This window comes from Carettochelys insculpta, chromosome 30, assembly GCF_033958435.1.
Source record: "Carettochelys insculpta isolate YL-2023 chromosome 30, ASM3395843v1, whole genome shotgun sequence".
Taxonomy (NCBI): domain Eukaryota; kingdom Metazoa; phylum Chordata; order Testudines; family Carettochelyidae; genus Carettochelys; species Carettochelys insculpta.
Genome location: NC_134166.1, coordinates 13041145 through 13069125, shown reverse-complemented (window position 1 = coordinate 13069125; position 27981 = coordinate 13041145). Strand labels below are relative to the sequence as shown.

The 27981-nt window shown below is 51.5% G+C and overlaps 1 protein-coding gene across 2 annotated transcripts; it reads right to left on the bottom strand.

The window, feature by feature from the left end:
• Window positions 1–322: 322 nt before the first annotated feature.
• On the bottom strand, window positions 323–17386 carry LOC142003571 (glyceraldehyde-3-phosphate dehydrogenase 2). Of its 2 annotated transcripts, none has more exons than XM_074980631.1 (11): window positions 17343–17386; window positions 8553–8678; window positions 7737–7833; window positions 5957–6063; window positions 4636–4726; window positions 4235–4353; window positions 3590–3671; window positions 3321–3472; window positions 2774–2936; window positions 1358–1455; window positions 323–705 (listed from the first exon to the last, which is right to left on the bottom strand). In XM_074980631.1, exons 2-11 carry the CDS (start codon window positions 8579–8581, stop codon window positions 633–635), a joined length of 1011 nt encoding a protein of 336 aa, XP_074836732.1. In that variant the 5' UTR covers window positions 8582–8678; window positions 17343–17386; the 3' UTR covers window positions 323–632. The 2 variants fall into 2 exon arrangements, with proteins under 2 accessions (XP_074836732.1, XP_074836731.1); XM_074980630.1 differs by lacking the exon at window positions 17343–17386 and adding an exon at window positions 10974–11059.
• Window positions 17387–27981: the final 10595 nt, after the last annotated feature.

Here is a 27981-nt window from a genome sequence, read left to right as displayed (position 1 = left end):
GTTACCTGAGAAACAAGCCATAAAGAGGTGGCCCTGTGAAAGTCTGCAGCCATGTGGTTTGCCAATCAGGATCCTGTTAGAACTTCTTCCAAAGCTCCCCACAGGCATCAGGTGACCTATGTGCTTAAGGCACTGACTGGACTTTGCCTCGGTTTCCCCTTCTCTGTGCATCTAGGCTTAGCTCTTTGGGGCAGAGATTGTGGGTGCGGCACAGGACCCACCTCAAACAGGGCTACCATCCCCAAGTGGTCTCCAGCATCATGTTGTCTTTTGGCCCCAAACAGGTTGGAAAAAAAAAAAAAAGGATCTGGACAAGTTCACCCATGTTTCCTCAACTTCAAGTGGCTTTTATTTCCAACACTTATGAAATCTCAATGACTACTGCCACAGACTGCTACTAATCCCGGGCTAGACTCCTGCCCCCGGGGCGGCATTGGTGCAGTTTTCTGGTTCTGCTCACAGGTCGCTGTGGAGAGGATTCACACATGGACACGCACGAAGGTTTACGGGACAGATGAGGCACAGCATTTGGGCCGTGTGGTTGAAGCGTTAGATACAATGGATCTCGTGGTCAAATATGTCTAGGGGTGAGGCCGATTCTTCTGGTAGCCTGGAATGTCACTGGGACAGACTCAGTTCTCCTTGGTGTACATGTGACTCAGGAGATCTGCAACCCGGTTACTGTAGCCATATTCGTTGTCATACCTATGGGAAGAGACAAGGGACAAGTTCAGCCCTCAGCCACTTCACACAAGGAGAGCTAGGTCACAATATGGTCAACTACTCCATTTGACCATGAAGGAGACTCCCCCATCTAAATGGTTCCACATGACCTCTAGGTGGCTCCTGGTTTCCCATTCTGAATGCCTCAGCCACATGTGGCTTGATGGAGTAGTTGGAAGATGGTAGAGGCCATTCAGTGGTGGCAGAGGACCCTGTGCTTAAGGCACTGACCTGCATTCAGGAGATCTGGGCTTGGTCCACAGGCAGATGTCTGCCACATCTCCATTTCAGCTACAGTAAGTACTAAGGCCAGTGATGTCACTAGGTCTGGAAAGGGCTAAATGTGATGGGCTCCTCAGTCAGACATCTGCAGTGAAGTTAGGAGGCTATTTGTTTTCTGCATGGAGTGCCTTAACCATACAGTACCCACGGGACTAGGCTCAGGGAACCCAGACACCGTATGCCAAGCAAGAGATGTAGCTGATGGACCCCCCACTGGTTCTGGACCCCATTCTAGAGTGCTCACTAGATGAATATGCTGGTTTCCCCCCGCCACTTCAGTCTTCAAGGAGATGTTGGCTCAGCCCCACACCTTTGCTTAGGACCAAGCACAGCAGCCCCTGCTGGGCCTTACCAGGAGATGAGCTTCACAAAGTTATCATTGAGGGAGATCCCAGCTCCAGCATCAAAGATGGAGGAATGGCTGTCACCGATGAAGTCAGAAGAGACCACCTGCAAGTGAGGAGAGGCGTGTCACGACTGGCTATGGGGGTGCTTTTAGCTTTTATCAGTGAGACGAAAGGGGGGAAGGAACACGTGTGGACCAGTTCAATAAGAGGTCTGCCTCCCTTGGCTAAGGCCCCAAGAGAGGGCTCCAGCTGCCCCATACACTACACAGATTTGAGAGTTAAAGGCTGTAAGGGACTATTGCATTGTCTTACCACCTGTCTAGCACCAGCCAGGGTCACCAATACCCCCTATGCCACCCACTCCAGACACGTGGGCATTTCACTCTCAAGATTCAAGTGTTACATGTCACAGGCAAAGAGCAGGAGAGACAGAGGCCACCGGTGCTTGAGGTCCCTTCCGTAGCAGGGAACTGGGTTGGAGAGATCTGCCCATATGCTCCATGCCTCAGCCAGGTGAAAAGCATTGGTCCTTTCTAATCTGGTGGGGATCACTTGAGTCTGGCTGGTGTGGGCTCCAAAGGGATTCTCTGGCCCACTAGCCTGGCATCCCAGATGCTCCATAGGAAAGCCAAGAGACTCCAGTTACACTGGGGTGTGAGGGAATCCCTCCCTGAAGCCAGCTGGACACTGACTACCCCAGGCCTTCTGGCAACTCAATCAGCAGGCACATGCCAGTGTGTACTTGGCACTGCCACTCTAAGCAGGCCCTATACAGCTTTGCAGATGCCCAGCTGGTGGTTGTCATGTGCTTCCTCTCCCCAGGCCTACAAGGCAGCCTGAAGCAGGGCTTGATGTCATCTGATACCAATGTTTTCCCTGCCAGCCTCACTACTTTGTTAGCAGGGGTCATCTCCAGAGCCCTTCAGACTGGCCAACGAACTTACGTGCATGTTGGCTCTGAGCCTGTAACCAACTCACCAAGCTAGACTCTGGGTAGGATGTTGGGTCATCCCAACTAAGTGTTACTCCAAGCAGCCAAGCTCTATTACACCTGATCATACACCATCTTAATGGTAAAGGCCTCACTTGCTAGAACATTAGTAGGGGATTTCAAAGGCCTGGCTTCAGGGTTATTGAGAAGGTAAGTCTGTAGAAGATCATGTGCCCAGAAGCTATGGAGGGGGCATCTGAATGGTCTTTCAGCTCCATTACCACTCTGCCTAGCACAGAACTGTGCTGACTGATGTGCCACAGCTCAGACCTCAGCACATATTGAGCCCATGTGTGCCTGGGGGTGCTTTGATACCAGAAGTGTGGGTGAGTTAGAGCTGGCCTATCACCCCACCCTGCTTTGGCCTCCACCACCTTAAGCCCAACTTTGCAGCTAAAGCTCAAAGCTGCTGCTCCAATTCACAGCTCACCTCATCTTCTGTGTACCCCAGAATCCCAGCCATGGGGCCCTCGGAAGCCTTCTTCATGGCCTCCTTGATTTCAGCGTAAGTTGCCGGCTTGGCAAGGCGACAGGTTAGGTCCACGACAGAGACATCACAAACGGGCACACGGAATGCCATGCCGGTGAGCTTCCTGCAAGGAGAAAATTTGGCCAATGAGACCACCACTTAACAGCCTGTGACCAAGGCACTGATGGAACTAGAAGACAGGTCTGTGGTTCTGGCACTAGACCCCCAAACCCTCCCATTGGAGATATGGTGCTCTGGGTTTTGCTTAGCAGACACCGTCTTTTGAGGACCACCACCATGAATGGTATAAGCTTCCACACACATGGGGATGAGCAAGCCATGTTAGTCTCTAGGAGGGAGAGTTTCTCTACTACCCTGGTTTGTACAAGACCCCTTTTCCAGAGGCCAAGTGGGGCAAGATGTCCCACCCCAAGCAGCTGGATCTGTTACAGGGAGACTTAAGCCAGAGGAGTCTCCTGCTGCACACTCATTGAGCCATGGGCCATACCCGTTCAGCTCAGGGATGACCTTGCCCACAGCTTTGGCAGCACCAGTGGATGCTGGGATGATGTTCTGGTGGGCACCCCTTCCATCACGCCAGGCCTTGGCAGAAGGACCATCCACAGTCTTCTGCGTGGCAGTGTAGGCATGCACTGTGGTCTGAAGGTCAGAGAAGCACATAGTTACGAGCCAGCAGAAGCTTGTCTCTAGCAGGATATGTTGCAGGTTCTGCCCACAGGGACCTGCCAAGGGATCGGCAGCACATGGGTGACTTACCATGAGTCCTTCCACAATGCCGAAGTTGTCATGGATCACCTTGGCCAAAGGTGCCAGGCAGTTGGTGGTGCAGGAAGCATTGCTACATGGGGAAAGAGATGTGTCTAGCAGACACCTGCTTTGTTAAGTTCCCATTCCTCCCTGGCTTTAGGGAGCCCAATGGGGAAGACAACAGAAGGCATGCTGATTAGGTTGGTCTTCATCCCCTCAAAGGGAGATGGGCTTCCAGTCTTCTAGCACAAGCTACCTCAATTGTATGAAGCAGTGGTTAAAGCCTTGTGCCTGAACCAACATTCTGCTCACAGATGGAAAAAAGTGTCTGAGACATGTGGGCCTGCACCAATATAAACATGTTGCCAGCCATGGATGCTCTGATCAACCCAGCAGGATCTGATTCTCTCCTGGGAAGCCACTCAAGGGCTCAGCTTACACAGAACACTGGCCCAAACCATGTCCCCAACAGAGGCTCTCCTAGACACCCCTAACCACCCTCAGGACAGCTCCAAGCCTGTTTGATCTGGTACTGCCTTGCCCATTGCCAGCTAGACCCAGAAGATCACTTCAAGTCAGTCTGTTGGGGGGAGCAACTCAAAACCAGACCACCCTGCTGTGCAGCACCCCCACCATTGGGGGGGTCTGTCTTACCTGACGATTGTCATGCTGGAGGGGTCATACTTGTCCTCGTTGACACCCATGACAAACATGGGAGCATCAGGGGAGGGGGCGCTAACCACCACTCGCTTGGCTCCGCCTTGTATGTGGGCCTGCAGAAAGGAGGCTAATCATGGAGGATTCTGTATGTGAGAGGTCAGGCCAACATCTGGGAGGAGTTCACTAGCAGGCCTTGTATGATGGAGTCTTCCATCAACACCACAGCCATGGCATGAAGGCTACCTAGGCAAATGACTACCAGGCACAGCCAGATTTAGCCTTGTAGTGAGTAGCCACAGGTCTCACCCAATTCCCAATCAAGGGGGACAAGCCAGCATCCCACATGCCAGTCAGACATCAGCCCCTGCACTGTGGTAGGCAGCTCAGATACTCACTGAAGCTTTATCAATACTGAGGAAGACTCCGGTGGACTCCACAACATAGAGAGCTCCTGCATCACCCCAGGGAATCTCACTGGGCTTCATGCTGTAACAAGTGGCAGACCAGAGAGTTAGTGCCTCAAGGGATGGCAGCTTCCAGGTGAACATGGCACACGTGCAGCCCAGATTAGGCCTGTCTGCTCCCTTAAGTGGAGCTGGAAGTGGAAGTTGATGTCCCATATCAGCATCCAACTTCACCCTGACCATCTGTCATGTCTAAGGTGACTCATGACAGCTGAATGCAGACTCCATCAGCCACCTGGAAGAAGGCTGGTCATCTGAGATGGGGGTTCAACTGCCAGCTCCAGACTCCATGACACTAGCTGTGGCACAGTTTCCTCAAAGTTATAAATCTGGGGTACTCCCTGTAGTTCACACAGGGCTGGGAATAGAAGGCCATTATACTGAGCCAGACCCCACAAGAGTGAGCGGCACACAAATATGTAGAGATTGCTGTGTAGCCTGTCTTGTGGATTATACCCCTTCACTGGCACTAGTATGTTCCTTCAATCGCCTACGTCCATTGGTCTTACCCTTGAGGTGCTTATGCTTTCAGCTTCTAAGATATGCTGCATTCTCAGAAGGGACTTCTCATCTAGCCTGATGTGTAACCAGCTAGAGAATTTCACTCTGTAGTAAAACCAATTACTTCTGATTTGGTGTGGAGCCAGAAAGACCATTTCCATCTAGCCAATTTCAGCTCAACACTATGGGCTTCAGAATCCAGGCAGGAGGTGTTTCCTTCATGCTACAGGTTCGGGTTGTGAAGGGACATAGGCAGGTCTACTGATCCAGGAGGCAGACTAGGAAGTCTTATCTGGGCTCTGCTATCCAAGTAGGAGTCAAGTTGTGGACATGCTACATAGCAAAGGGTAAATTGCAATTCCATCACCTCTGAAGTGGCCCATGGCAGCTGATTGAATGCCAATGCTGAAGTCTCCTTGGAGATGGCTGTCCTATACTACAGCCAGATGAAGCTACAGGAAGGAGGAGTTTTAGCCCAGGAAAGTCCAATATCAGACTGATGCCACCATGCTGCAAAAAGGCTCTAACGTCAGTACTCTGTGCCTCAGTTTCCCCAGCAAGCCAACAAAATATGCCAGATTGCCAAAGGGCTACTGTCAGCACTGATCCACCCTCAAAGAACCAGTGCAGCATGCTAGAGGAAGTGAAGTCCTGTCCAGTGCAGAGCAGCCTGGCAAGTTCCCAAGCACTACAGCAGTGACAAGGGAGCAGACCACACCCTGTATCATGCCACCCGCCCGACCCCACTCACCACTGGAACACTGAGATCTCGCTGCCATCCACCACCAGCTTGCCATCTTCAGCCTTCACCTCGCCACTGTAGCGCCCATGAGTGGAGTCATACTTGAACATGTACACCTGAAGGGGAAGTGTGTCAGCCCTGGCTGGTGTGCAGTTACACTCAGCATTTGCTGGCCTTCAGCAGGGCCCTCTCCCTGATGATCGCCTCTGCTTCCAGCAGCTGGAGCAGGTGAAGCTAGCAGCCAGGGAGACTGATCAGCATCAAACTTCTGGCTCCACAAAAGAGCAGAAGTAATGCTGTTCTCCAAGTAGCTTCAGGAGGGTACCTCGGCACAGAGGACAGAAAAGCCCAAAGCTAAGGACTACAGTGCCCTTCCTCTAGCAAGGAGGAATTCAACCTCCAGCAACCCCAGGATGGGTCCTGGGCACAGCTACTGTCCAAAGAGCAATGGCTCCTGAGCAGGCAGTGGTTTCTCTGTGTGCCAGGTCAAGTGAGCCAATGCTCTCAAGGACCTGGCTTAGATGGCACACTCCTTTCTGAGCAAGGGTCAGGTTCCAGTGAAGGCAGCTAGGCAGAAAGCTGGCCATGGCTGTTAGTAGGGAACGTACCACGATTGTGTCATATAGCTGAGTGTGCCTCGAGGGATCTTTTTAAAAGCCTGGATTTGTTGATTACAATCCAGCCAGCCATTATGTGCTAGTGCCGGAGGCAGGGGTTAAGTTTAGCTAGGCTTGGTGGTTGGAAACACCCTGACTAGCCTTTTAGGTTCAACAATGAAGTCACCAGACAGTGTCAATGGCCCATTAAAGGGAATCCACACACCCAGAGTCTGGGGGAATCATTTACAAGGGAGGCTTCCCAGAGGGAGCACATAGGCAATGAAAATGCAGGGGTAGGATAAATGACAGCCCAGCTCCTCACCAGGAGCAGATCTTTCCAGCAAGCAGGAAGAAGCTACAAAAACCAAGGAAGTCACAATGACTCTGCCCCTACAATATCTGAGGAACATGAGACTGAACTGGGAAAGGGGGTTACAGGAGAAGAGAAGGGTCCCAGGCAGGACAAATGAATTCCAGCCAGTGCATGCAGAAAGCTGTAACCTGCCTGTACCAGGTAATGGAGAAAGACTGCTCAATACAAACTCTATCCAGGTTGTAACAGAGTGCATTGGTTTTATTTCTTAGACCATCTATGATCTGTATGCTCAATATCTACCTTTGTAGGATCATGTTTTTAAACCTGCTAAAACAGCATGTGCAAATGCTTGAGGGCTCTGCTCAGTGCTGTCTCTGATCAAGAGAGGGGTGGACTGGAAACTTGCCCTCATCAGAAGCCTAACCTGTTTAAGAGTCCTACACTGAGGAACAGAAGGAAATTGGCTAGAGTCTCTTGTTGGTTCTTGAGTGGCTAAGGCGCACCATTCCTATGGTTGCTCTGGGTGCATCTCTGGCTGGTGTTCATGTTTGAGGGTGCAGGACAGAGCTGTCTGCAGCTTATCATAGCCTTGGGGTGAGGAGGCCCAGATTGGCATGTCACAGCCCCCCATCCCCACCCTGCAGTACAATCCAGGGAAGCCAACTGCAGGCTGAGTAAGGTTCCCTTGATCCTCAGCTCCTGTCATAGCTGATCAGTTAGCTGGCCCATCCCACCCATGCACTAATCACTATCTACATAGTGTTGTACAGTAGGTGTCCAGGAACACACAACTGTAGCAGCCTGCGCTTCCAAGACAGAGTGTTGCCATAGGTAAGTCAGTTTGGTCACTGGATTAACAGGAGGAGACTATTACCATGTAGTTGAGGTCAATGAAAGGGTCGTTGATGGCCACCACTTTGAGTCCCTTCTCCAGACAGGCTCGGAGGACCAGACGCCCAATACGGCCAAATCTGGAACAGGAATGTTAGTTGTTCGATCAGTTCCTCCTATTGTAGCCATAATCTCACCCAGGGAACCAGTCTGTGGAGGATCTGGAGTGGTCCCTTTCATCCTAGCTTTGGAGCTTCTTTAGTTAAGTGCTCACCACCCCATACAACCAGTGCAGCCAAGGAGAGCTCAGCTGGCAGGACTTCTCCATGACTGTCAAAGCACCATGAGAGAATGCTACCCCCATCCCCCCCCCCCCACCCCCGTTAGCTTTGCAACCTAGTGGTACTCCCTAGCAGTGATCCAGGGTAGCACAAGCCAGCTGCCCTAATGGCCTTGGAACAAGTACCTCCAGGAGCACAACTAGACCTCAATCCAGCAGCTACTTAAATACTACAAGATGACAGCCTGGTGACACGATGTCAACATGACTTAAAGCAAGTACAGCATCTTCTTGTTCAATCAATATACCACCCATTATGAATGAGCTAGGCTCTTCCTTGCCATTAAGTTGGCTGCCAGGAAGACGCCAAAGGACAGATGCAGAGTGTGGTCTTAGACACTGGTACTGCAGGGCTCCATCTTGCAACTTACCCAACAAGCTTGATTTATCACCACTGCCAGCTACGGCCACCATCTTACTCCACTGGCTCCCACTACAGCAGGCAGCATGGGCTGTGGGAGCAGAGGGCTACAACTGCAGGCCAGTGGGGCAGCATAAGTAGACATTTGGGGTCCTTACCCATTAATCCCAACGGTGAGTTCAGCCATTACAGGTTCTACAGGTTTCTCTACTGGAGCTGGTTCCTCGACTTTCTCTGGAGCTTTCTCTGGAACAGAAGGTTTTCGGGGATGGGAGACCTCAAGTCTGGGAAGGAAAGAAGTCGTCAGCAGCAGCAGGGGCTGATGCCACTATCAAATGGACAGGCCTTTTGTGGGAAAAGCTACAGCTCCTCTAAAGCAGGGATTCCCAGCCTATGGGTCAGGACCTACACATGCCAATGGGTGGCCCCAAGCAGCTCTTTAAGGAACAATTTGCAGCTCCCACCACTGCCACTGCTCACTCCTCCAGCTCCCAGTCCCTGCTGTGCTGCACAGAAATGGAGTTCAATTTAATTGATTTAATGGCCAGCAAGAGGGATCTGGCTGTTAAACCAGTTAATGTAAGTCCTATTTCAGTACAGCAGGGCAGGGGAAGGGAGTAGGAGTGCTGGGGGGCAGCCATGTGGAGGAGGCAACAGCAGCCTGGCAAAGGAGCAGCAGCAGCACTCATGTGAGGTAGGTGGGGGGTGCTTTAGGGCTGTGAGGGGTTTAAGCCTGGGGGTGGGGCAGAAACAGGCAAATCAAGATTTATAAACTAGAGTTTCCCAGGGAGAACCTCCCTCCACCTTTGGTTTTGAATTGCCTCAGGTCAGTCTGACTTGTCAAAATGGGTCATCTCAGAAAGGTTGGGAACCGCTGCCCTAAAGCGACTGGGAGCATGGGATCTGCACTCTACATTAGCCCAGAAAGTCCAGCCAGACCAGAATCCCACCTCCCCCAGGGCCAGTCCTAGTGCCAGAGGAAGGTGCACAAAAGGTCCCTTAGAGGGCAGCGATGGACTAGCTTACCCATGGTGGGAAGTTTCTTCCTGACCTTGTAGAGGTGTTGAGGCTTATGCCCTGAAGACTGAGGGTTTACATCCCTTCCCAGAAATCTTGTTTTAAGAAGCTCCGAGCTCTGAGTAACCTACACACTTTCTGAATTCCTTTCACAAGAGGTCACATTGACCAAGCGCTTAGACTGAGGTCCCCAGGCTAGGAACACAGAACTGTTCTCAGCTTTGTTCCAAATGTGCAGCCTGTCATTCCATGTCTGCATAGGAAGAGGTGAATGGCAGCATCCATTCCAGGATCTTTCCCATTTGTCACATGGCACCCCTCTCTGGAGAGCCCCAGTAAGTCTCCTTTTCACCACCTACCCTCTTTCTGCTTTGAGAGCAGAGTGAGCCAATTGGAGCACCTTACAATGTGGCTATATGAGCAGTGTGTTACACTAGTGCCTTCCACTGATCCAAAACCAGGGCTCCATTGTGTTGCACACTGTATAGCGTGGCAGTGCAGGTCCTGAAAACCTTATTGAATTTCATTGACACTAAGTCCTATTCCCTTCTATATACACCACCCCCATTTGCTTTCCAGGAGCTACTGCACATTGAACAGAGTCTAGAGGCTCGTCCAGACCCCGAACTGGTTTTGGAAGGTACAGTGTGAATTCAAAGGCTGGGAACTATTCAGAACAGCTCCCTGGGTGAGCACGTTCAAGGAGCCAGCCCAGAATAGCCCCTGGACAATTTCCCCACTGTTACATCCACAATGAGAGAGGGGACTAGAAATACACTGAATTCACTATGCTTCCTCCTTCGGGTCTGATTGACCCCAGCTCTCAGCCCTCCCCACTATGGTCATTACACTAGTCAGCCTGCAGGTACAGTAGGGAAGCAGGAACTGGATTGCATTCTGGCTCATGCACCAGAATTTTTAAACCAAGCCTTGGGGAGGAGTCCATTGCAACAGACAGAAGCTTGCTTTATTTTGAGTATGACTACACTGCAAACAGGAGCGAGACTGCAGCTTGTGCAGGTCTACCTGATCCAGCCAGCATGATTAACAGCAGAGGCAAAGCTGACACAGGACAGACTTGTAACTGAGTCCTGATATCCATGATCCCAGCTCAGGCAGTGGGGTCATTGCATTTATATCATCTAGCTCAATCAGTGCTGTAGTGTTGCAGTCACACCTCTGGGTGCTGTGCAGACACAACCAGAGTGGGACAGTGACTGAGGTCTGCTTCAAGGGTTTGGATGCTACCAGAACACACAATACCACCAACCCAACAGCCCAGCCATTTTACCCTGGGCTCCCATCTCCCATGAGCAACGTCTGTGCAACAGCTCTGCCCTGCATATGCTGAAGGTCGCTACCTGAAAATGAACCCTGAAATGTTGTGGGTTTGCTATTTGTCACAATCTGCTCTTAAGGAGGAGGCTCAACCTTAAGTTTATAAAAGCTGCAATCATTTGCTTATAAAGGAGAGCAAGTCCCCAGAAATAGATAGTCTCAGGCTGGAGTGAGGCCCACATGTATGTGTGATTCCAGTGAGATCCACTTAAATTAGAGCTTACCTGAAAACTTTCACACTAACAGATGATCCTATTGACTCCTGGCTCAGCGAAGAGTTACAACTCTGCAACATTTTGCTGGCTGCCCTAGCTACTGACTGCCGATACTGAAAACAGCGAGTGTGAGACTTTAAAACTCAGCTTTAACATAAAAATATTGAGATTATGTTGCTGTGACAGTTAAGGCAGGTCTCAGTGACAGGACCCACACAGTGAAGTCATTCTTATGATTCCTTTGACATTGGTTAAGGATCAGCATTGAGACACCAGCTCTGATCCTGGACAGCCCCCATTACCCACAAAGGCTGGCTTCAGGCCCATGAGCCTGTGACCCATTCACAATTGGGGTGCTGGACCTTATGTTCTAAGCTTTCAGGGGAGGCCTGTTTTTCCAGTGCTACATCAGCTCAGAGCACTGAGCTAGCAGGGCTGAGCTCAGGCCCAGACCCTCAAGTCAATTTCACCTCCATTCAGGGCTCAAGTCCTTCCAACTGTTCCCCATCTTCAGGCAGGCTGGGGGACAGCATCAGAGGCCTGACCGCCCAAACTAAGCAGAGGATTCTGGGGGGCTCCTTCCCACAGATCATACCCCAATCCTGCCATGTTGGGATAGCAGAAGTGAGCCCTCTACCCCCTCCAAGTCCTGGAACAGGCTGAGCCAAAAGGTTTCACACAGTTAATGCCCCACAGATGCATGGGGGGTTCCCTCTGTATCCCATGCTTTCCTTGGGACTCACAGATACCACTACACCAGTTGCACAAAGAAAGTTCTCATGATCCAGAGCAATTTAAGTGAAGCTAAATATGATTATATGACCCCAGCAGCCAGACATATCAGAATGAGGCCTGTTAAGTCGTAGAAATAACTCCCCTTCCATGAGTTGGGAATCCTGGTACAAGGCTCTCAGCCCTCTTGCACCTGAATCAGACTACAGAACCAATCAAAAGATCCCGAGGTCCAACTCAATGACAATGGTTACAAGGTCAAGTGGCAAAGGTGACTCTGGCCTGAGGCCCATCTGGGCAACAGGGCTTTATGTTCCCACCGTGCCAAAGTCTTGTGAAAGCCAAGCACCCTCTCTAGCCTGGCCCTCTCAGACAGGAGAGCATGAGATTCAGACAGAGGCCACTTGATTGCTTGCTGAAAGCACTGGTCCCTGCAATCTGAGTAGCTCACATCCAATCCTTGGCCGACAGCCTCGTCCATCCAGACAGTGAGACAAGGTTAGGACCTGGGATCAGGACTCCAGGCTCCCAGTGGCTGCTGACTCATGACCTTGAGCAAGGTCATACTATGTGCATGCCTCAGTTTCCCTGTCTGAACAAAAGGTGAATTCCCCATTTTAACTAGGCTCCAGGTTTTAACAGAATTAATGGCATACAGCTGAGTCATGCTGCTGCTACTGCATCACTGGACAGCTGCTGCAGCTACATATTAGTCAGACCAAGACATTAAGGCCCTGACAGTGATTGAATACAGCCCAGAACCCATGACCCCAGTGTCTCCCCAAGCCACTAGAGGCAGCATCTAGGTCTTCCATGCTGCCAACCCCCACAAAAAATAATCATAAGGACTGGGACCTGCAAAGCAAAGATAACGCCCAGAAATATTACAGGTGAGCCAGCTGATCAACTAGCTTTCCAAACCAAGCAAGGCAGACAGCTCAACTGATGCAGCAGATCAAAGCAGGCAGGTGGAGGACTGGGCCTGAGCTTTGATAAGTTAACACCAGAGATTAAGCAGGGGTGTGGGGGGGGGGGGGGAGAGGGGATGGGAGCTGGGCTCTAGAACTGCAGCCCTCTGGCTGCAAGCTGGGGTGGGATGTTTTAGAACTTACTCCCCACCCCAATGAGAATCCAAATAGCTAGATGCAGCAGATGGCATTTCACTTCAAGATGGCCAGCTCTGCAAGATGGCTTCTGTGGCACAACGTGCAAGGTGCTTCCATCACAAAAGCTCTAGCTCATTCAGGTGGTTTATGTCAGCGGCAGAGGGTAGTTAGAGGGCTGCTCTACGCCTGAGCTTACAGCAGCACAGCCAAGTTCACAATTCCACATTTAAAAAAGCAGTCAAGTAGCACTTTAAAGACTAACAATGTATTAGGTGATGAGCTATTGTGGGACAGACCTCAAGGCCGACAAACTTGATAGTTTTGACCTTTGTGCTTTATATCTTGAGTCTGTTCTGGTATGGCTATGGTCTGAAGGAGTGGGTCTGTCCCATGATAGCTCATCACCTAATCCACTGTTAGTCTTTAAAGTGCTACATGACTGCTTTTTTGCTTTGACAGAATACAGACTAACACCGCTATCTCAGTCAACTCCACATTAGCTACTGATAATGGGCCACATCCCGTGTGACTGACTTGACCTTGTCGGCTCCATCCCTCCCTTTGACTGGGACTCCTTTATGTGAGCCTACAAATTTAGCTGCCCCTCATGCATCTGACAAAGTGGGTCTTTTCCCACAAAAGCTTGTGCGCCAAAATGTTAGTCTGCAACACAGGACTTCTTTTTGAAGATACAGACTAACTTGTCTACCCCTCTGCTAACAGTGCTGAAAGTAAGTTCCCCTAGTGCAGACATGGCCTCAGGCAGCAGACAGGCCACCCCATGACTCCAGCTTTGAAACCAAGGGTGGTGCTGCCCAAGGAAGAGAAGATGCAGCAGAAATATAGCGGCAAGAGGAGGAGTGGCTCATTTCTGCAGCATCACCGCACTTGCCACATAATAGGAGGGTCTCCATGGCATTTCCCTGCTGTCCCCTTTCAAACCAATCACCTCAGACATTTGTGTGAGCAGAGGAGCTAGGAAATGAGCAGGATCCCCTTGCCTCCATCTCCAGGGCACATTTGCCAGATGCCCTTGATTAAACGCCAAATGTTTTAGAGCCCCCAAGCTGATGAATACAAGCAATCAAAGGTATACACGTGCATCAGCCCAGCTGAGGTTTAACAGCATACCACTGAGTCATCCTGTTGCTTCAGCACTTGCCAGTCTTGGATTTGCCCAGATATTGATTCAGGATAAGCAGGCTGGTCTGTACTGGCTGCAGAGAAGGGGCTGGCTATTTCCACCCCACTGCAGGCATTCTGCTGCAGTGACATTGAAAGGTCAAGAAGAAGAATGCCAGAGCCAGAGGAACATGCAGGCGCACCCCCCCCCCCCAATCAAACCTTGGGGACTTCACAAGCATTTTAAGGATGGAGAGAGCCAGGGATGTTAAGTGACCTTGGAAGAGTGCGTAGCACGAACAGAACAAACATCCAGCGCCCCTTCCTCTTACCACTAGACAGCACTGTCTAAGACAAGTGTCAGTCCCCTTGGTATTTGTTCTTTCTAGGTGTCCTCTGGCACAAGAATCATGTCCATTTTCCCCAATGCAGAGAGGATGCATAATTAAAGACAGGAAGTCTACTCAGTTTAGATAGGCACTCAGTACCAGGGCAGATGGTCTCAAGCCAGCTCCATACAAGCACTCCCCGCCCTCCAAAAGGGGAGGCAAGAGAACAGCTTGCTGTCTGCAGGTTACAGATGTGAAAGGTTAACCAGTAAGCACCGCCCTGAATGGTCAATGCCGACCTGCAGGAACTGATGGGGGCTGCAGCAGCTCCCTGTTGCTGCAGGCAGGGGGCTGCTCCAGTCCCACACCATGCACTGTGGCCAAGAGGAGCCCATCCATGATGGGCACAGTGCTAGTGGGGGTTGCCTCCCTCCACTTTAGTTGGTTAACTATTTAGACCCCACATTTAATCAGTTAGCCAGGTTTCACATCCATACTGCAGATGCTGACAGAGGCACAAGTGCCTCCCTACAGAGGAGCTCTAAACATACTTGGTTGTCTGGGGTTAACTGGTGATGAAAAGTGCAAGGTAACATGACACTCTGAGCACTTTAACAGAAGCTGCCTCAGATTCCTGATCAGCAAAATGGGAAGAAGAGAAGCAGCAACTTGCTCAAGATAGTGGCTAGAGCACAGGACCCAGTCCTGCCATCTTCCCACTAGGCTGAGACAGTCAGCATTTTAACAGCCAGCGTTACACAGGATTACAGGCCGCCACCTCTCCGAGTACTCCTGCCAGTGGTAGATTTTCAGCTAGATACCATGTTAATGAATAGGGAGATAACACCCCCCCCACCACCCTGCAAAGGGGAGGGGCATCATCATGGTGCAATACAGCAGAGGCAAGGGGATAATACTGCAGTTTATTCTCCAATGCAGGTGCAGTTGTGTATTCCATCTCCTGCCTCTGCATCCATCTCCTGCCTACCTCATATAGAGGGAGGGAGGGAGGAGAAACCATCTAATTGGACTGGAAATACTACTGCTCAGAAAGTGCTTTAAATTGCTCTAGGGCCAGAGGATTTTCTGCACTCACTATGCCAAACTGGAAAAACAACAAGCATGCAAGCTATAAAATGCTTCCCAGGGCAGCTGGCCACTAGCCATGAAACAGGGCAAATTCTGTGGAGATGTTCTGGGCTGGGGAGAACACCCCAGCTCTAATCAGGCCTACATGAGAGATTTTGGAGGAAGGCCTCAAGCAGGAGATGCAGCTGCAGCTTGGGGTTTAGCCTGTTTCAGGCTGATTCTATTTTAATTAAGCAGCACAGACCCCATGTGATCTGAGCAGCAGGGATGCTCTGCCTATAGAATTATATAGGCATTTCCCCACCCCCATGTTGTATGGTTGTGGGGGATGGGGTGGTCAGAAGGAAAAGCAATGCATCTAACCCATCCCCCCACCATGGAGGGAGGGAAGCACTAGTTTCTTCCCTGACAGCAGGGGGCGCTTAGAAGGTAAATCCCCATCCAGCCCTGCCCTCATGGGAGGTAAGGGGATGCCACACCTCACAGGAATTCCTTCCTCCCCAGGATGCAGTGTTTCTGGAGACATCCATGGTACAAGGGCACCACCAGGTCAAAGTCTGAAACAGCACCCACCCCGACTTCACAGAAGTCACCCCCTTCAAGCAACCCCAAACATGGGCAGCTGGTCCCCAAGCCAACAGATCCCTGCACTCATCTCTCCACTCGGGGACCAGGACCTTTGCCCTGCACCTCTCCCCTTTCCAGACAGCAAACACACATCCAGGCCTCCTGCCATTTACATGCCATCCTAGATACTTGTTCTACCTAACATCCCCTCCTCACAGCTCCCAGTACATGCCCTCCCACAGCCTCCTCCCCCATCTGCAGCCTTGTGCCACCACCGCCCCACCCTGCTCACCACAGCTGCTGTTCTTGCCCCCCAGAAATGCAGGCACCCCCTCCCCACCTCCTCCACAGCCCTCCCCTTGACTGAGACTCCCTCTTTAAACCCTCCTCTGAAAACCCCCACCCCCCCCACTCATGCATCTGACAAATCAGGTCTTTGCCCAGGAAAGCTTATGCTCCAAAATAGCCATTAGTCTATTAAGGTGCCACAGGACTTCTTGTTGGTTTTGAAGCTACAGACTAACTCAGCTATGCCCAGAAACTCCTCCATGGTCACCAGGCTTGAGCATTTTACCCTAAAGTAGCCACCACCCCCTGCAAATCCAGCCTCAGAGCCCTGGTGGCCACCACAGCCCCCCTTCCCCAGCTTCATCTTGTCATCACAGCCAAGCACACCGACTGACCACAGCCCTGAGAGCCACCCATGCCTCCCCTCCTTCCACCCCCTTCCCCAGCACCCAACTGCCACCAGCAGCCCACCCCAGAGCCAGCTGCCCTGACTCAGAACCCAGTCCCTGCTGCAGCCCCGGGGCATCCCAGCCCAGTCTACTGCCCACCCCACAAATCCAGCCTCCCTTCATTCATCCCCCCCATTCCCTAAATCCATCCACACCCTACTCAGCCCCTCAACACATCCCCTGCCCTCTCCCCACCCCATAGCATCCCCCCCTCCCACCTCACCCCAAACCCTACCCCAATCCAGCCCCTCAGCCCAGCCCCTGCCCTCTCCTGCCACACACCCCGACGGCATCCCCCTTCCTCACCCCAAGTCACCCCCCATCCATCCTACCCTATATCCAGCCCCCCCACCCCTTACCCCTCTACCCTTCCATGCAGAGCCTCTTCACCCCTCCCAGCCCCCCACCCACCCCATATTCAACCCCTGCAGCCCACCCGTTACCCCCATACCCCCATCCAATGCCCCTGCAGCAAACCCATTACCCCCATCCAATGCCCCTGCGACCCACCCCATGTCCATCCCCTGCAGCCCCCCACCCAATACCCCCCTGCCCTCCCCCAGCCCCCACCCCACCCCACCCCACAGCCAGCCCCAGCCCCTACACCTCTACCCTCCCCAAGCCCATAGCGAGCCCCCTACCCTATACCCGCCTCCATCCCAGCCTCCCGCCCCTGCCCCGCTGCTGGGCACGTACCAACAGCTCCGATACGCGGATGACGTCGAACGAAAGTCTGAGCCCCTCAACGCCCGTTTATATAGCACCCGCCCTTCCCCCGGACCGCCCCCTCGCCACGCCCCGTCCCGCCCCGCCCCTCCTGGCAGCGCGCGCCCTCGTAACCGCGCAGCGCGTGCTGGGCAACCCGTCGCGAAGGGAAGAGTGGGGGAGAGAGAAAGTGGCCGGTACTGCGCAGGCGCCACGGCACGGTCCCGAGGCGGAAAGGCCGTTTCCGAAACCGCGGCGGCACGCGCCTGCTCCAGCATCCTCGCCACCCCCTCCCCATTTGTGGGCGCATGCGCAGGCGCTGCCGCTGGCCTCCCCAGCCTCCAGCCGCTCGGAGAGGCTCTCGCGACGGCTTCTGGGGCTTGTAGTTTTCCTGACTGCTCTTGCGGGGCCCTGCAATGCACCCCGTAGTGGGGGAAGGGCGGGAGCCAGGACTCCTGGGTTCTGTTACTGGGTTCTCCAGGGCACTGTTACTCCTGGGTTCTGTTACTGCCTCCCTGCGATCTGGACAAAATAGGAGCTGGGCTGGGTAGGGGGCTGGATGGATGGATAGAATGGGGGATGGGCGGACAGAGGAGGGGTGTGGGCAGGTGGATGGAGGATGGACAGAGGAGGGGTGTGTATAGGGGAACGCACTGACCGACAAAGGGTGTGGATGGGAGAAGGACCGACCGACAAGGGGTGGGTACAGAGGACAGATGGACAGATGGGGGGTGGATGGGCAGAAGAAGGGTGAGTATGAGGGATGGATGGACAGCTGAGGAGTGTGGGGGTCGATGGGTAGGTGGGAGCTGTGGAGGGCTGGATGGACTGAGGAGGGGGGTGTTCAGGGGGGAACAGACAGGAGTGGGGGTATATAGAGGATGGATGGACCAATGAGGGGGCTGGGGCAGAGATGGATAGATAGATAGGGGGTCTGGATGAACGGATGAGGCTTGTGGGGGGGTGGATGGACAGATGGGGATTGAGTGGGGATGGATGAACACATGAGGGGTAGATGGACAGCTGAGGAGGGCATATGGGGATTGAGCAGGGCTGATGCAGAAGCAGAGGGATAGCTGAGCACTGTAGCTGGGTCCCCGTGCCAGCTGGTTCCCTGTTCCAATGCTGGTCCTGCTTGGAGGCCTCCCATCCCCCTCCCGGTGGCACCGGAGATGTGTGCGTGAGCCTGCAGCCCCTCTGACGTCAGCGGAGAAATGAGCCTGCACAATTGAGCTGTTAATAATTCAGGCAACAGCAGGGGATGGGGCGAGGGGGAAGCAGCTGATTCTCTAGCCATGGTTGATGCCTTTGAAAAGGCCAGTCCTGGAGGAGAATCTCACTGCCATGGCAACCCCCAGTCCACTGCTCACACTGCACTAGCATCCCCGTATCTCCTCTGCAATACCCCCCGCCAACCTCCCTAAATGGGGGGTTTAACCTTCTCTGGACCAGAGGAATTGTGGGTCTTCAGGAGGCTGGTCGTGACTCAGCACAAATCACCCCACTCTAGGCTGGTGGTTAGGCCAGGCTAGGCTAGAGAGAAGAGCCAGAACTATGGGAGTCAGGACCCCCTGAGTGTGGGGGGCATGAGGGGGAATCAGAATGGAAAAAAGGATAAGGCTGGACACCTAGGTTCTATCCCTGCGTCTGAGAGAAGGGGAAATGATGGTTAGAGGAGGGGAACTGGTAATTGGGACCTCTGGGTTCTGCCCCCTGCTCTGAGAGGGAAGCAGGACTGAGGTTTTTAGAAGGAGAGGCTGAGCGTGAGAAGTCCTGGGTTCGGCAGAACCTCTCCCCTCTGATGCTGTTTCACCAGCAGGGCGCACACGCACACAAAAAAAATCATCGTGCAAACAGAATTCCACAATCCTCTTGAGTGGAATTAGGGGAAAACTGCCCTGTTGCACTGAGTGTCTGAAACAACAGGACACCCCACTCTTGGGTGTGTCTGTGTGTGGCCCTGCACAAACAGACCCTGATCTCAGCTCTGGCAGGGGCTATCTCTCAGGTGTGTTTGTTCACCACAGCTCAATGGGGTCCAAATTTAGTTGGATAAGCCTGTCTTAACCATTCTGATGCTACATACATTTAACAGCTCTGCGAGAGGGAAGCGCCCCACTGATACTTCAGAATCATCCCAGGACTAAAATACTCAACCAACCAATGAGCAGAGCAAGACACAGGAACTAGCATCCAAATCATAAATTGGCACTATAGCAAACTCCATCATGGAATGCCCACGTGACCAGGTATTTGCCTTCCATCCAGAAGTGACCTTTCTCCTACCCCACTCAGTCCCATCCCATCCACCTTGATGTGGTCTTTGGAAATGCAGAACCCTCTCTACCTCATCCCCAAAGGTTACCCCCACTTCCTCTCTGCAGCTGAGCAGAGATTTACTGAAGATTGCCTGGGTTATCTTGTCCCAGCTCTGACATTGAAAGCATTTGCAGCTTTGGCTGCAGACGGGTTGGGGGGGCCCCAGGCGGTGGAGACGAGACTAAAAATAAATCGTCAGGCCTCACTGGGGAGAGAGGGAGAGACAGGGAGAGAAAGAGGGACAGGAAAAGAGATACAGAGGTATGAAGAAGGAAGCAAAGAGAACAATGAGGAGAGTTACATTTGGTGATAGATATATACATGCACATGGAAAGAAGGAAAAGGGGAATAATTTGCTCATGAATATGTCGTGTGGGATTATCTCTAAACCCTTACTATAACAAAGACATCTCACATCTACTGCTACCCTCTCATCTACTAAACCAGTTACCCTTCTCAAAGGAGGAGTCTAGCTTGGTTAGGTATGTTTTCTTCTTATCCAGTCTGTGTTGGCTATTCCCTATAACCCTATTATTCTCTAGGGGCTTACACCTCGATCGTTCAAGCATCGATATCTTTGCAGGTATCATAAGTTAGACTGCCTGGTCTATAATTCCCTGGGCTGAGCGGTCTGTGGCTTGGATCACCACCATTGTGATCCCTTGTGCCAGTTTGTTTTCTCTCCATCTGATATTCTGGAGGATGGGGAAATTTCTCAGAAGCCCTTTGAGCTGGGAGCCAGGACTCCTGGGTTCTTTCCCTGGCCCTGGGAAGGAGGTGGGGTCTCGTAGATTACAGCAGAACTCCTGGGTTCTAGCTTCACATTTAGCAAAATAGATGGATGGAAAAGATCAAATGGTCTCTGGATACCCATACGCACAAGCCGGTGTTGACAGGTACACAGGGATGGAAAATAGATACATGGGTGTGGATGGTGGTGGATGGATAGAGGGGCATGTTCATCAACAACCATGGGCTCAGCACCCATTGGTGTCTGATGCCTCTCTATTTCCTTCCATCTTTCCCTGTCCAGTGTGGAGTGGCTTAGTTTCTGAAGACTAGCTCTGCACCAATCTACAATATCATCTACCCATTCTCTGTGGGGTCTGCCTCTCCTATTCAAACAGTCCCCTATGCCGAATGCCAGGGTCTTGATTTTTCATTCGTCGTTCATTCTGCAAATATGCCCAAATAGTTGTAGCTTCCGTTTTATAACCTTCTGCAGCAGGTTCTTTCGGCTGTATAATCCTATATAATTCCTCATTGGTGGCCTTCTGCATCCATCCTATTCTCAGAATCTTTCTACAACAACTTCTTTCGAACGCCAATATTCTTCTTTTCAAATGTGATTGGGAATGGTCTGCATTATATTCACTGCAGTGAAATGTGGGGTGTCCCTGCTGCCCCCTACTGGAGCAGATGGGTGTGGTCTGTATGTGTGTGGTCCTTCTGGGAATGGTAGCGTGTGTGCGAACGAGTAAGCATGTACTTGTACACCCTCCCCCTCCTCTCGTGGCTAGAATCACAGCTCTTGCCATGTCCCTGCACTGCTAACAGCCCATGGGGAGCTCTGCCTTTCCGCAGGCCAGGATTCTGGCTGCAGGAGGTGGACGAGCTCTAGATTAACTAGGACACAAGCTCTGTATGTGTGTGTCCTGCTGCCTTCTCCTGGATTGTTTGTGTAGCGATGGGTCACGCAGTGCTGCATGTGAGTGCACAAACCTCCCTCTGCCGGGCAGCCTGAGAGGTTGCAGCTGCCGAACGTCCCAGATTCATGGTGCTGTCATACTGGCAGGCCAAGCGCTGTCAAAATACAGGGCAGACGAAGCCCTGGGGATCTCTTTCAGAGGCAGGGAGGCACCTGGGACTACCTGACATTTGCTGTGCTTGAGGTCCACTCTCCCCTGCCCCTTTGGTCTCCCTGTATTCCAGATCTAGTGCTGTTTTGCTACATAGCACAGGCTGTCATGGATTCATAGATTTCAAGGCCCCGAGGGACCACTGTGATCATCTGCTGCAATATTGCGCATCACATGGGCCTGAACCAAGCCCTGTCTGAGCTGGATTGGGGCTTATCAAAACCTCCTTGGTACCCTAGCCTGCCAGGTGACTGCACTGGCAGCAACTGATTTGTCATCGCTTCCCAGTTCCAGCACAGCCCCCCTCTGTTCCCCGCACTTTTCCATTCAGTCTCTCGATCACTGGAGGAAAACACATTCATGAGCAGTACTAGAAGTACCAGTACAGCAGAACCCTGTTTATCTCATCTAATTGGGACTGGGGCCAAATAATCAGACATTCAGGTAATCCAGAGAATGCGAAAGGGTGAGGCTGCAGCATTGTCTATGCCCCGGGGAGAGATCATCCACTTCCAGACCTGTATATGCTGTTTCTTCAGTTAATAGAGAGAGCTAGACAATGGAGGGTCCAATAAATAGGGGTCTACTAGAGCAGTCTACTAGATGTATTACAGTAGTGCTTGCTAGGACTTCATTGTGCTGTGAGCTGCCCATTCTTGTTAATTAGGTGGATTATGGTAGCACCTAGAAGCTCTATTCATGGGCCAGGCCCCCACAGTGCTAGGCCCTGTACATAATTGGTCATTAGGTGTTATCAGAGTAGCACCCAGGCCCCTGTCATAGTTTAGGACTCCTGCTGGGCTAAGCACCATGTATTGCTATTTATTAGAATCATAGAATCCTAGGCCTAGAAGGGAGCCCAGGGGGTCATCAAGTCCAGCCCCCTGCCTAAAGCAGGTCCAAGCACAGAATCATATGCCTAGAAGGGACCTCAAGAGGTCATCCAGTCCCGGCCCCTACTTCAAGCAGGATCAACCCCAATTACATCATCCCAGCCAGGACTTGGTCAAGCCGGGACTTAAAACCTGTAGGGATGGAGATTCCACCACCTCTCTGGGCAACTCATTCCAGTGCTTCACCACCCTCCGGGTGAAGCAGTTTTTCCTAATATCCAACCTACTCTTCTCCTCTGTAACTTCAGACCATTGCTCCTTGTTCTGACACCTGTCAGCACTGAGAACAGTTTCTCTCCATCCTCTTTAGAGCTCCCCTTCAGGAAGGTGAAGGCTGCAATTAACTCACCCTTTACTCTTCTCTTCTGAAAATTAAATAAACCCAAATCCCTCAGCCTCTCCTCCTAGGTCATGTGCTCCACCCCCTTAATCATTCTCGTTGCCCTTCACTGAACCTGCTTCAGCACATCCACATCCTTTCTACACTGAGGGGCCCAGAACTGGACGCAATACTCTAGATAAAGCAACGAGGGGTCCTGTGGCACCTTATAGGCTAACAGAAATGTATGAGCATAAGCTTTGGTGGGCAAAGACCCACTTTGTCAGATGCAGGTAGTGGAAATTTGCAGAGGCAGGTATAAATAGGCAGGCCAGAGCAAGGCTGGAGATTACGCGGTTAACTCAGTCAGGGAGGGTGAGCCCTACTACCAGCAGTTGATCTGGAGGTGTGAACACCGAGAAAGGAGAAACTGCTTTTGTATTTAGCTAGCCATTCACAGTCTTTGTTTAATCCTGAGCTCAGGGTCTCAAATTTGCAGATGAAATGCAGCTCAGCACTTCCTCTTTGGAGTTTGGTTTTAAAATTTTTTTGCTGTAGGATAGCTACTTTTAAATGTTACTTTGTGTCCTGGGAGATTGACGAGCTCTCCTACAGGCTTTTGTACGTTGCCATTGCTGATATCCGACTTGTGTGCATTTAATCTTTTCTGTAGGGACTGTCCAGTTTGTCCAATGCATATAGCAGAAGGGCACTGCTGGCACATGATGGCATATATTACATTGGTAGATGTGCAGCTGAATGAACCTGTGATGGTGTGACTGACCTGGTTAGGTCCTGTGATGGTGTTGCTGGTGTAGATATGTGGGCAGAGCTGGCAACGAGGTTTGTTGCATGGGTAGGTTCCTGAGTTAGAGTTACTGTGGTGTGGTGTATAGTTGCTGGTGAGAATTTGCTTCAGGTTGGCAGGTTGTCTGCGGGCAAGGACTGGCCTGGGAAAGTTGGGGATCATTGTCCAGGATGGGTTGTAAATCACCGATGATGCGCTGGAGGGGTTTTAGCTGAGGACTGTAGGCGATGGCCAGTGGTGTTCTGTTGGTTTCTTTCTTGGGCTTGTCCTGTAGTAGGAGTCTTCCGAGTACCTGTCTGGCTCTGTTGATCTGTTTCCTAGCAAAATACAAAAGCAGTTTCTCCTCTCCTGGTGTTCACCTCTCCAGATCAACTGCTGGTAGTAGGCCTCACCCTCCCTGACTGAGTTAACCGCGTTATCTCCAGCCTTGCTCTGGCCTGCCTATTTATACCTGCCTCTGCAAATTTCCACCACCTGCATCTCACGAAGTGGATCTTTGCCCACAAAAGCTCATGCTCATACATTTCTGTTAGTCTATAAAGGTGCCACAGGACCCCTCGTTGCTTTTGCAGATCCAGACTAACACGGCCACCCCTCTGATACTTGAATACTCTAAATGTGGCCTCACCAGTGTCGAATAGAGAACAACTTCTCTAGATCTGCTCATAATGCTCCTAATGCACCCCAATATGCTGTTAGCCTTCTTGGCTACAAGGGCACACTGTTTACTCATATCCAGCCTTTCATCCACCATTATCCCTAGTTCCCTTTCTAATGCACTACTGCTTAGCCAGTCGGTTCCCCAGCCTATAACAATGTTTGGGATTCTTCCATCCCAAGTGCAGGACTCTCCACTTCTCCTTGTTGAAGCACAAATTTCTTTTGGCCCAATCCTTCAATTTATCCAGGTCACTCTGGGTCCGATCTCTGCCCTCCAACGTATCTACTCTCCCCCAGCTTGGTGTCATCCATAAACTTGTGGATGGTGCAATCCAGTCCCTCACCCAGGTCACTAATAAAGAGGTTGAACAACACCAGCCCCGGAACCAAGCCTTGGGGCACTCCACTTGAAACCGACCACCATCCAGATATTGAGCCATTGACCACCACCCATTGCGCCCAACCATCAAGCCAGCTTTCTATTCATCTTATAGTTCATGGCTCCAATCCATACCTCCCTAACTTATGGGCAAGAATGTTGTGGGAGACTGTATCAAAATCTTTGGTGAAGTCAATGTACATCACATCCACTGACTTCCCCATGTCCACAGAGCCAGTTACCTCATCATAAAAGCTAATTAGGCACAACTTGCCCTTAGTGAATCCATATTGACTACTTTCAATCACTTTCCCCTCTTCCAAGTGCTCCAAAATGGATTCCTTGTGGATGCCTTCCATTATTTTCTCAGGAACTGAGATAAGGCTCACTGGCCTGTAGTTCCCAGGGTTGTCCTTCTTTCCCTGTTTAAAGATGGGCACTACATTTGCCTTTTTCCAGTCATCTGGGATCTCTCTCGCTCTCCAAGAGTCTTCAAAGATAATGGACAAAGGCTCATCAATGACGTCTCCCAATTCCCTCAATATCCTTGGGTGCATTAAATCCAGACCCATGCATTTCTGTACATCTAATTTTTCTAAGTAGCTCTTACTTCGTTCCTTCCGCACTGAGGGCTGCCCTCCACCTTCCCATACTGCATTGTCTAGTACCATAGTGCGGTAGCTGTCCATGTTCGTGAAGACTGAGGCAAGAAAAGCATCGAGTACTTCAGCTTTTCTTACATCATCTGTCATTAGGTTACCTCCCTCATCCAGTAATGGCCCCCACCTTCCCCGATAGCCCTCTTATTGTTAACATGCCTGTAGGAAACCCTTCTTATCCCTTTCCTGCTGCAGTTCCAATTGTGCTTTCACTTTCCTAATTACTACCCTGCATTCTGCAGCCATATACACACACACACACACACTCTCTCTCTCTCCCTCCCCCCCACCCCCGAGTCATCTGTCCACGTTTACCCATCTGATATGCATCCTTTTTGAGTTTAAGCTGACCAAAGATTACCTTGTTAAGCCAACCAAAGATTACCCTGTTAAGCCAAACTGATTGTCTGCCATATTTGCATTTCTTACTATGCAGTGGGGTGGTTTGTTCCTGTGCCTTCCCTAAGAGGTCTTTAAATACTCCCAGTTCTCCTGGGTATCTGGGTAGCAGTATTATGGTAGCACCTAGGCAACCCTAGGATCCCATTGTGCTAGGCACTGTACATTATTGTTCATTAGGTGTATTAGAGCAGCACCCAGGCCCATGCTGTGTCTGGTGCTGCACAGCAGGTGGTAGAGGCTGGGATTCAGTCCCTTACTCTGTGCCAAGTGTCACCTTCTTAGCTGCTGCAAGCAGCTTATGAACAACCCACACCTTTGCTTTGCAGTCACCAGTTGTGTATTCTCCTAGGTTTCCAGGGCAGACAGGACCATCCTGCTCATGCTGGCACAGCCCAGGCTGCAGCCCCTACCCATCACTGATCTTAATCACATTGGTTACCATGGTAACAAAGGGTGAGTCAAGAACCAGGACATATTGTGCCAGGTACTGCAGAAACACAGAGCAACAGGTAGGGTGGGGAGAAGAGCTGGAACACACTGCCAACAGGACCACTGGGATGTCAGAAAGCACGCATGGCAGGATTAGAGGTAGCTGGGGGGGAGGTCCCACCTGCCGTGCCCTGGGTCCAGCAGGGTGTTGGCCCAGGGGTTGACCCCTGCTGGGTACCACTTGAGCCCTGGCAGCAGAGCAGCCCTTGCTTTGGCCTCTGCAGCCACGGCTGCTCTCTTGGCTAAGTCGAAGCCCAGCTGGAAGGCTCCCACTGCCCAGAGAGGGTTTGCCCTTCACTCTTCTGCATATCCATAGCATTACTGCATTGCCACCCATCCTGCACAGTGGCAGCAATCCCTGGCCACCTCCTGACTGGGAGCACAGGCATGACTGTTTAACTTTCACACTTACGTCCTTGATTTACAGCCAAAGCCAAGTTCATCAGAAGGAAGGAACAGAACAGGCCGATCAACTACTGAGTGACCCATCCCATCCCTCCTGTCCAGCTTCTGGCAGTCAGAGGTTTAGGGAAACCCAGAGTAGGGGGTGCCTTCATGACAACAGCAACTAGAGCAGTGGACTTATCCAGGAACTGATCTGGTTCTTTTTTGATTGCTGTTACACTTCTGGCCTTCACAGTCCCTGGCAGAGAGTCCCACAGGTTAACTTGGTGATGAGTTAAAAGTTATTCCTTTTCTTACATGGCACAGCAGGTTTAAACTGCTGCCTTTTAATTTCATGTGAACCCTAGCTCCTGTGTTATGTGAAGAAGTAAATAACAATCTGGGCTTTTGCATTTAGAATGTCTCCATCTCGTGGTCAAACCCAAGAACTGCAACAGTATTCAAGATGTGGGCATACCATGGATTTACAGAGCATTACATTTCCCATCTTATCTATACCTACCCTTTGCTTCTGTCATCTGCCCCCACCCTGCCAAAAGCAGTTCTCATAGCCACCACCAGGAGGAGCTAGTGTACCACAAGTACCTGCCACAACCTCCTTTCAGCCTCTGCTTTTTTATTTCTAGTGCCCATTTTTCTCTAATAATTTTTACACAAGCACAGTCCTGCCCCCAATTGTCTGCCAGCTGAGCTCTTGTTTTGCCAACCTCCTAAAGGCTGGGCCCAGCTGACCAGGCTGCTGCTCAGGCCCTGTAAGAGCAATTTACATCTCTCTCTCTATTCTCAACTGAATCGGGTGCTTGGGGGAGCGTGGAGAAAGAGGAAGGGAGCATTCTCTGTGCCACTCGCCAGTCTCTGCAGGATACAAAAATAGACACCTGGAGCCTTCAGGCATTCACTTGTGCCCTAGTGCTGAGGGTGCAAATCCAACCCAACCACTGCACACACGGCCATAGTGTGTAGAGGGCTGAAGGCAGGGAATGAATAGCCATGATTCCGCAGCACTGCAGCAGTCTCAAGCAGCCTCACTACACTGGTCACGTTTAGGGCATCTTCTAGTGATGGGCACAGGCTTCCTACAGACAGGCAGTATTGTTGCATGAGGGCAGCTCCACCTTCAGCAAACAGCATAATCCATCCTGTATAGGGCAGACCTGCACACACCCTAGTCAGCCCACCCAACTGCCTCAGCCTCACACTGGGGCAACTCAAGATGAAGGAGGCTAAGCTCAGAGTCTGGAGCCAATCCAGCTCCCTTCCCTAGGGCAGGGGGTGCCAGTAGCTGGTGTGATTCACCCAGTGGATTGCAGTCAATGTTGGGGTCTGTATAACGGCCACCTCTTTCACCTGCCAGAGGGGAAAAGCTGGAGTTCCATTCCCCCCACCACCACCCCCTACCCTGAGCCAGCCAGGTCCCCAGCCCTAGGACCAGATTTAA

Bases quoted from the DNA above. Each gene is read 5' to 3' on its own strand.
- LOC142003571 (XM_074980630.1), bottom strand. From the start codon at position 11,044: ATGTTGCAGAGTTGTAACTCTTCGCTGAGCCAGGAGTCAATAGGATCA. The intron at 8,679-10,973 runs GTAAGCTCTAAT...TTTCCTTCCCAG, and splicing joins GTTAGTGTGAAAGTTTTCAG to ACTTGAGGTCTCCCATCCCC. The intron at 1,456-2,773 runs GTGAGCTGTGAA...CCTCACTTGCAG, and splicing joins TGGGGTACACAGAAGATGAG to GTGGTCTCTTCTGACTTCAT.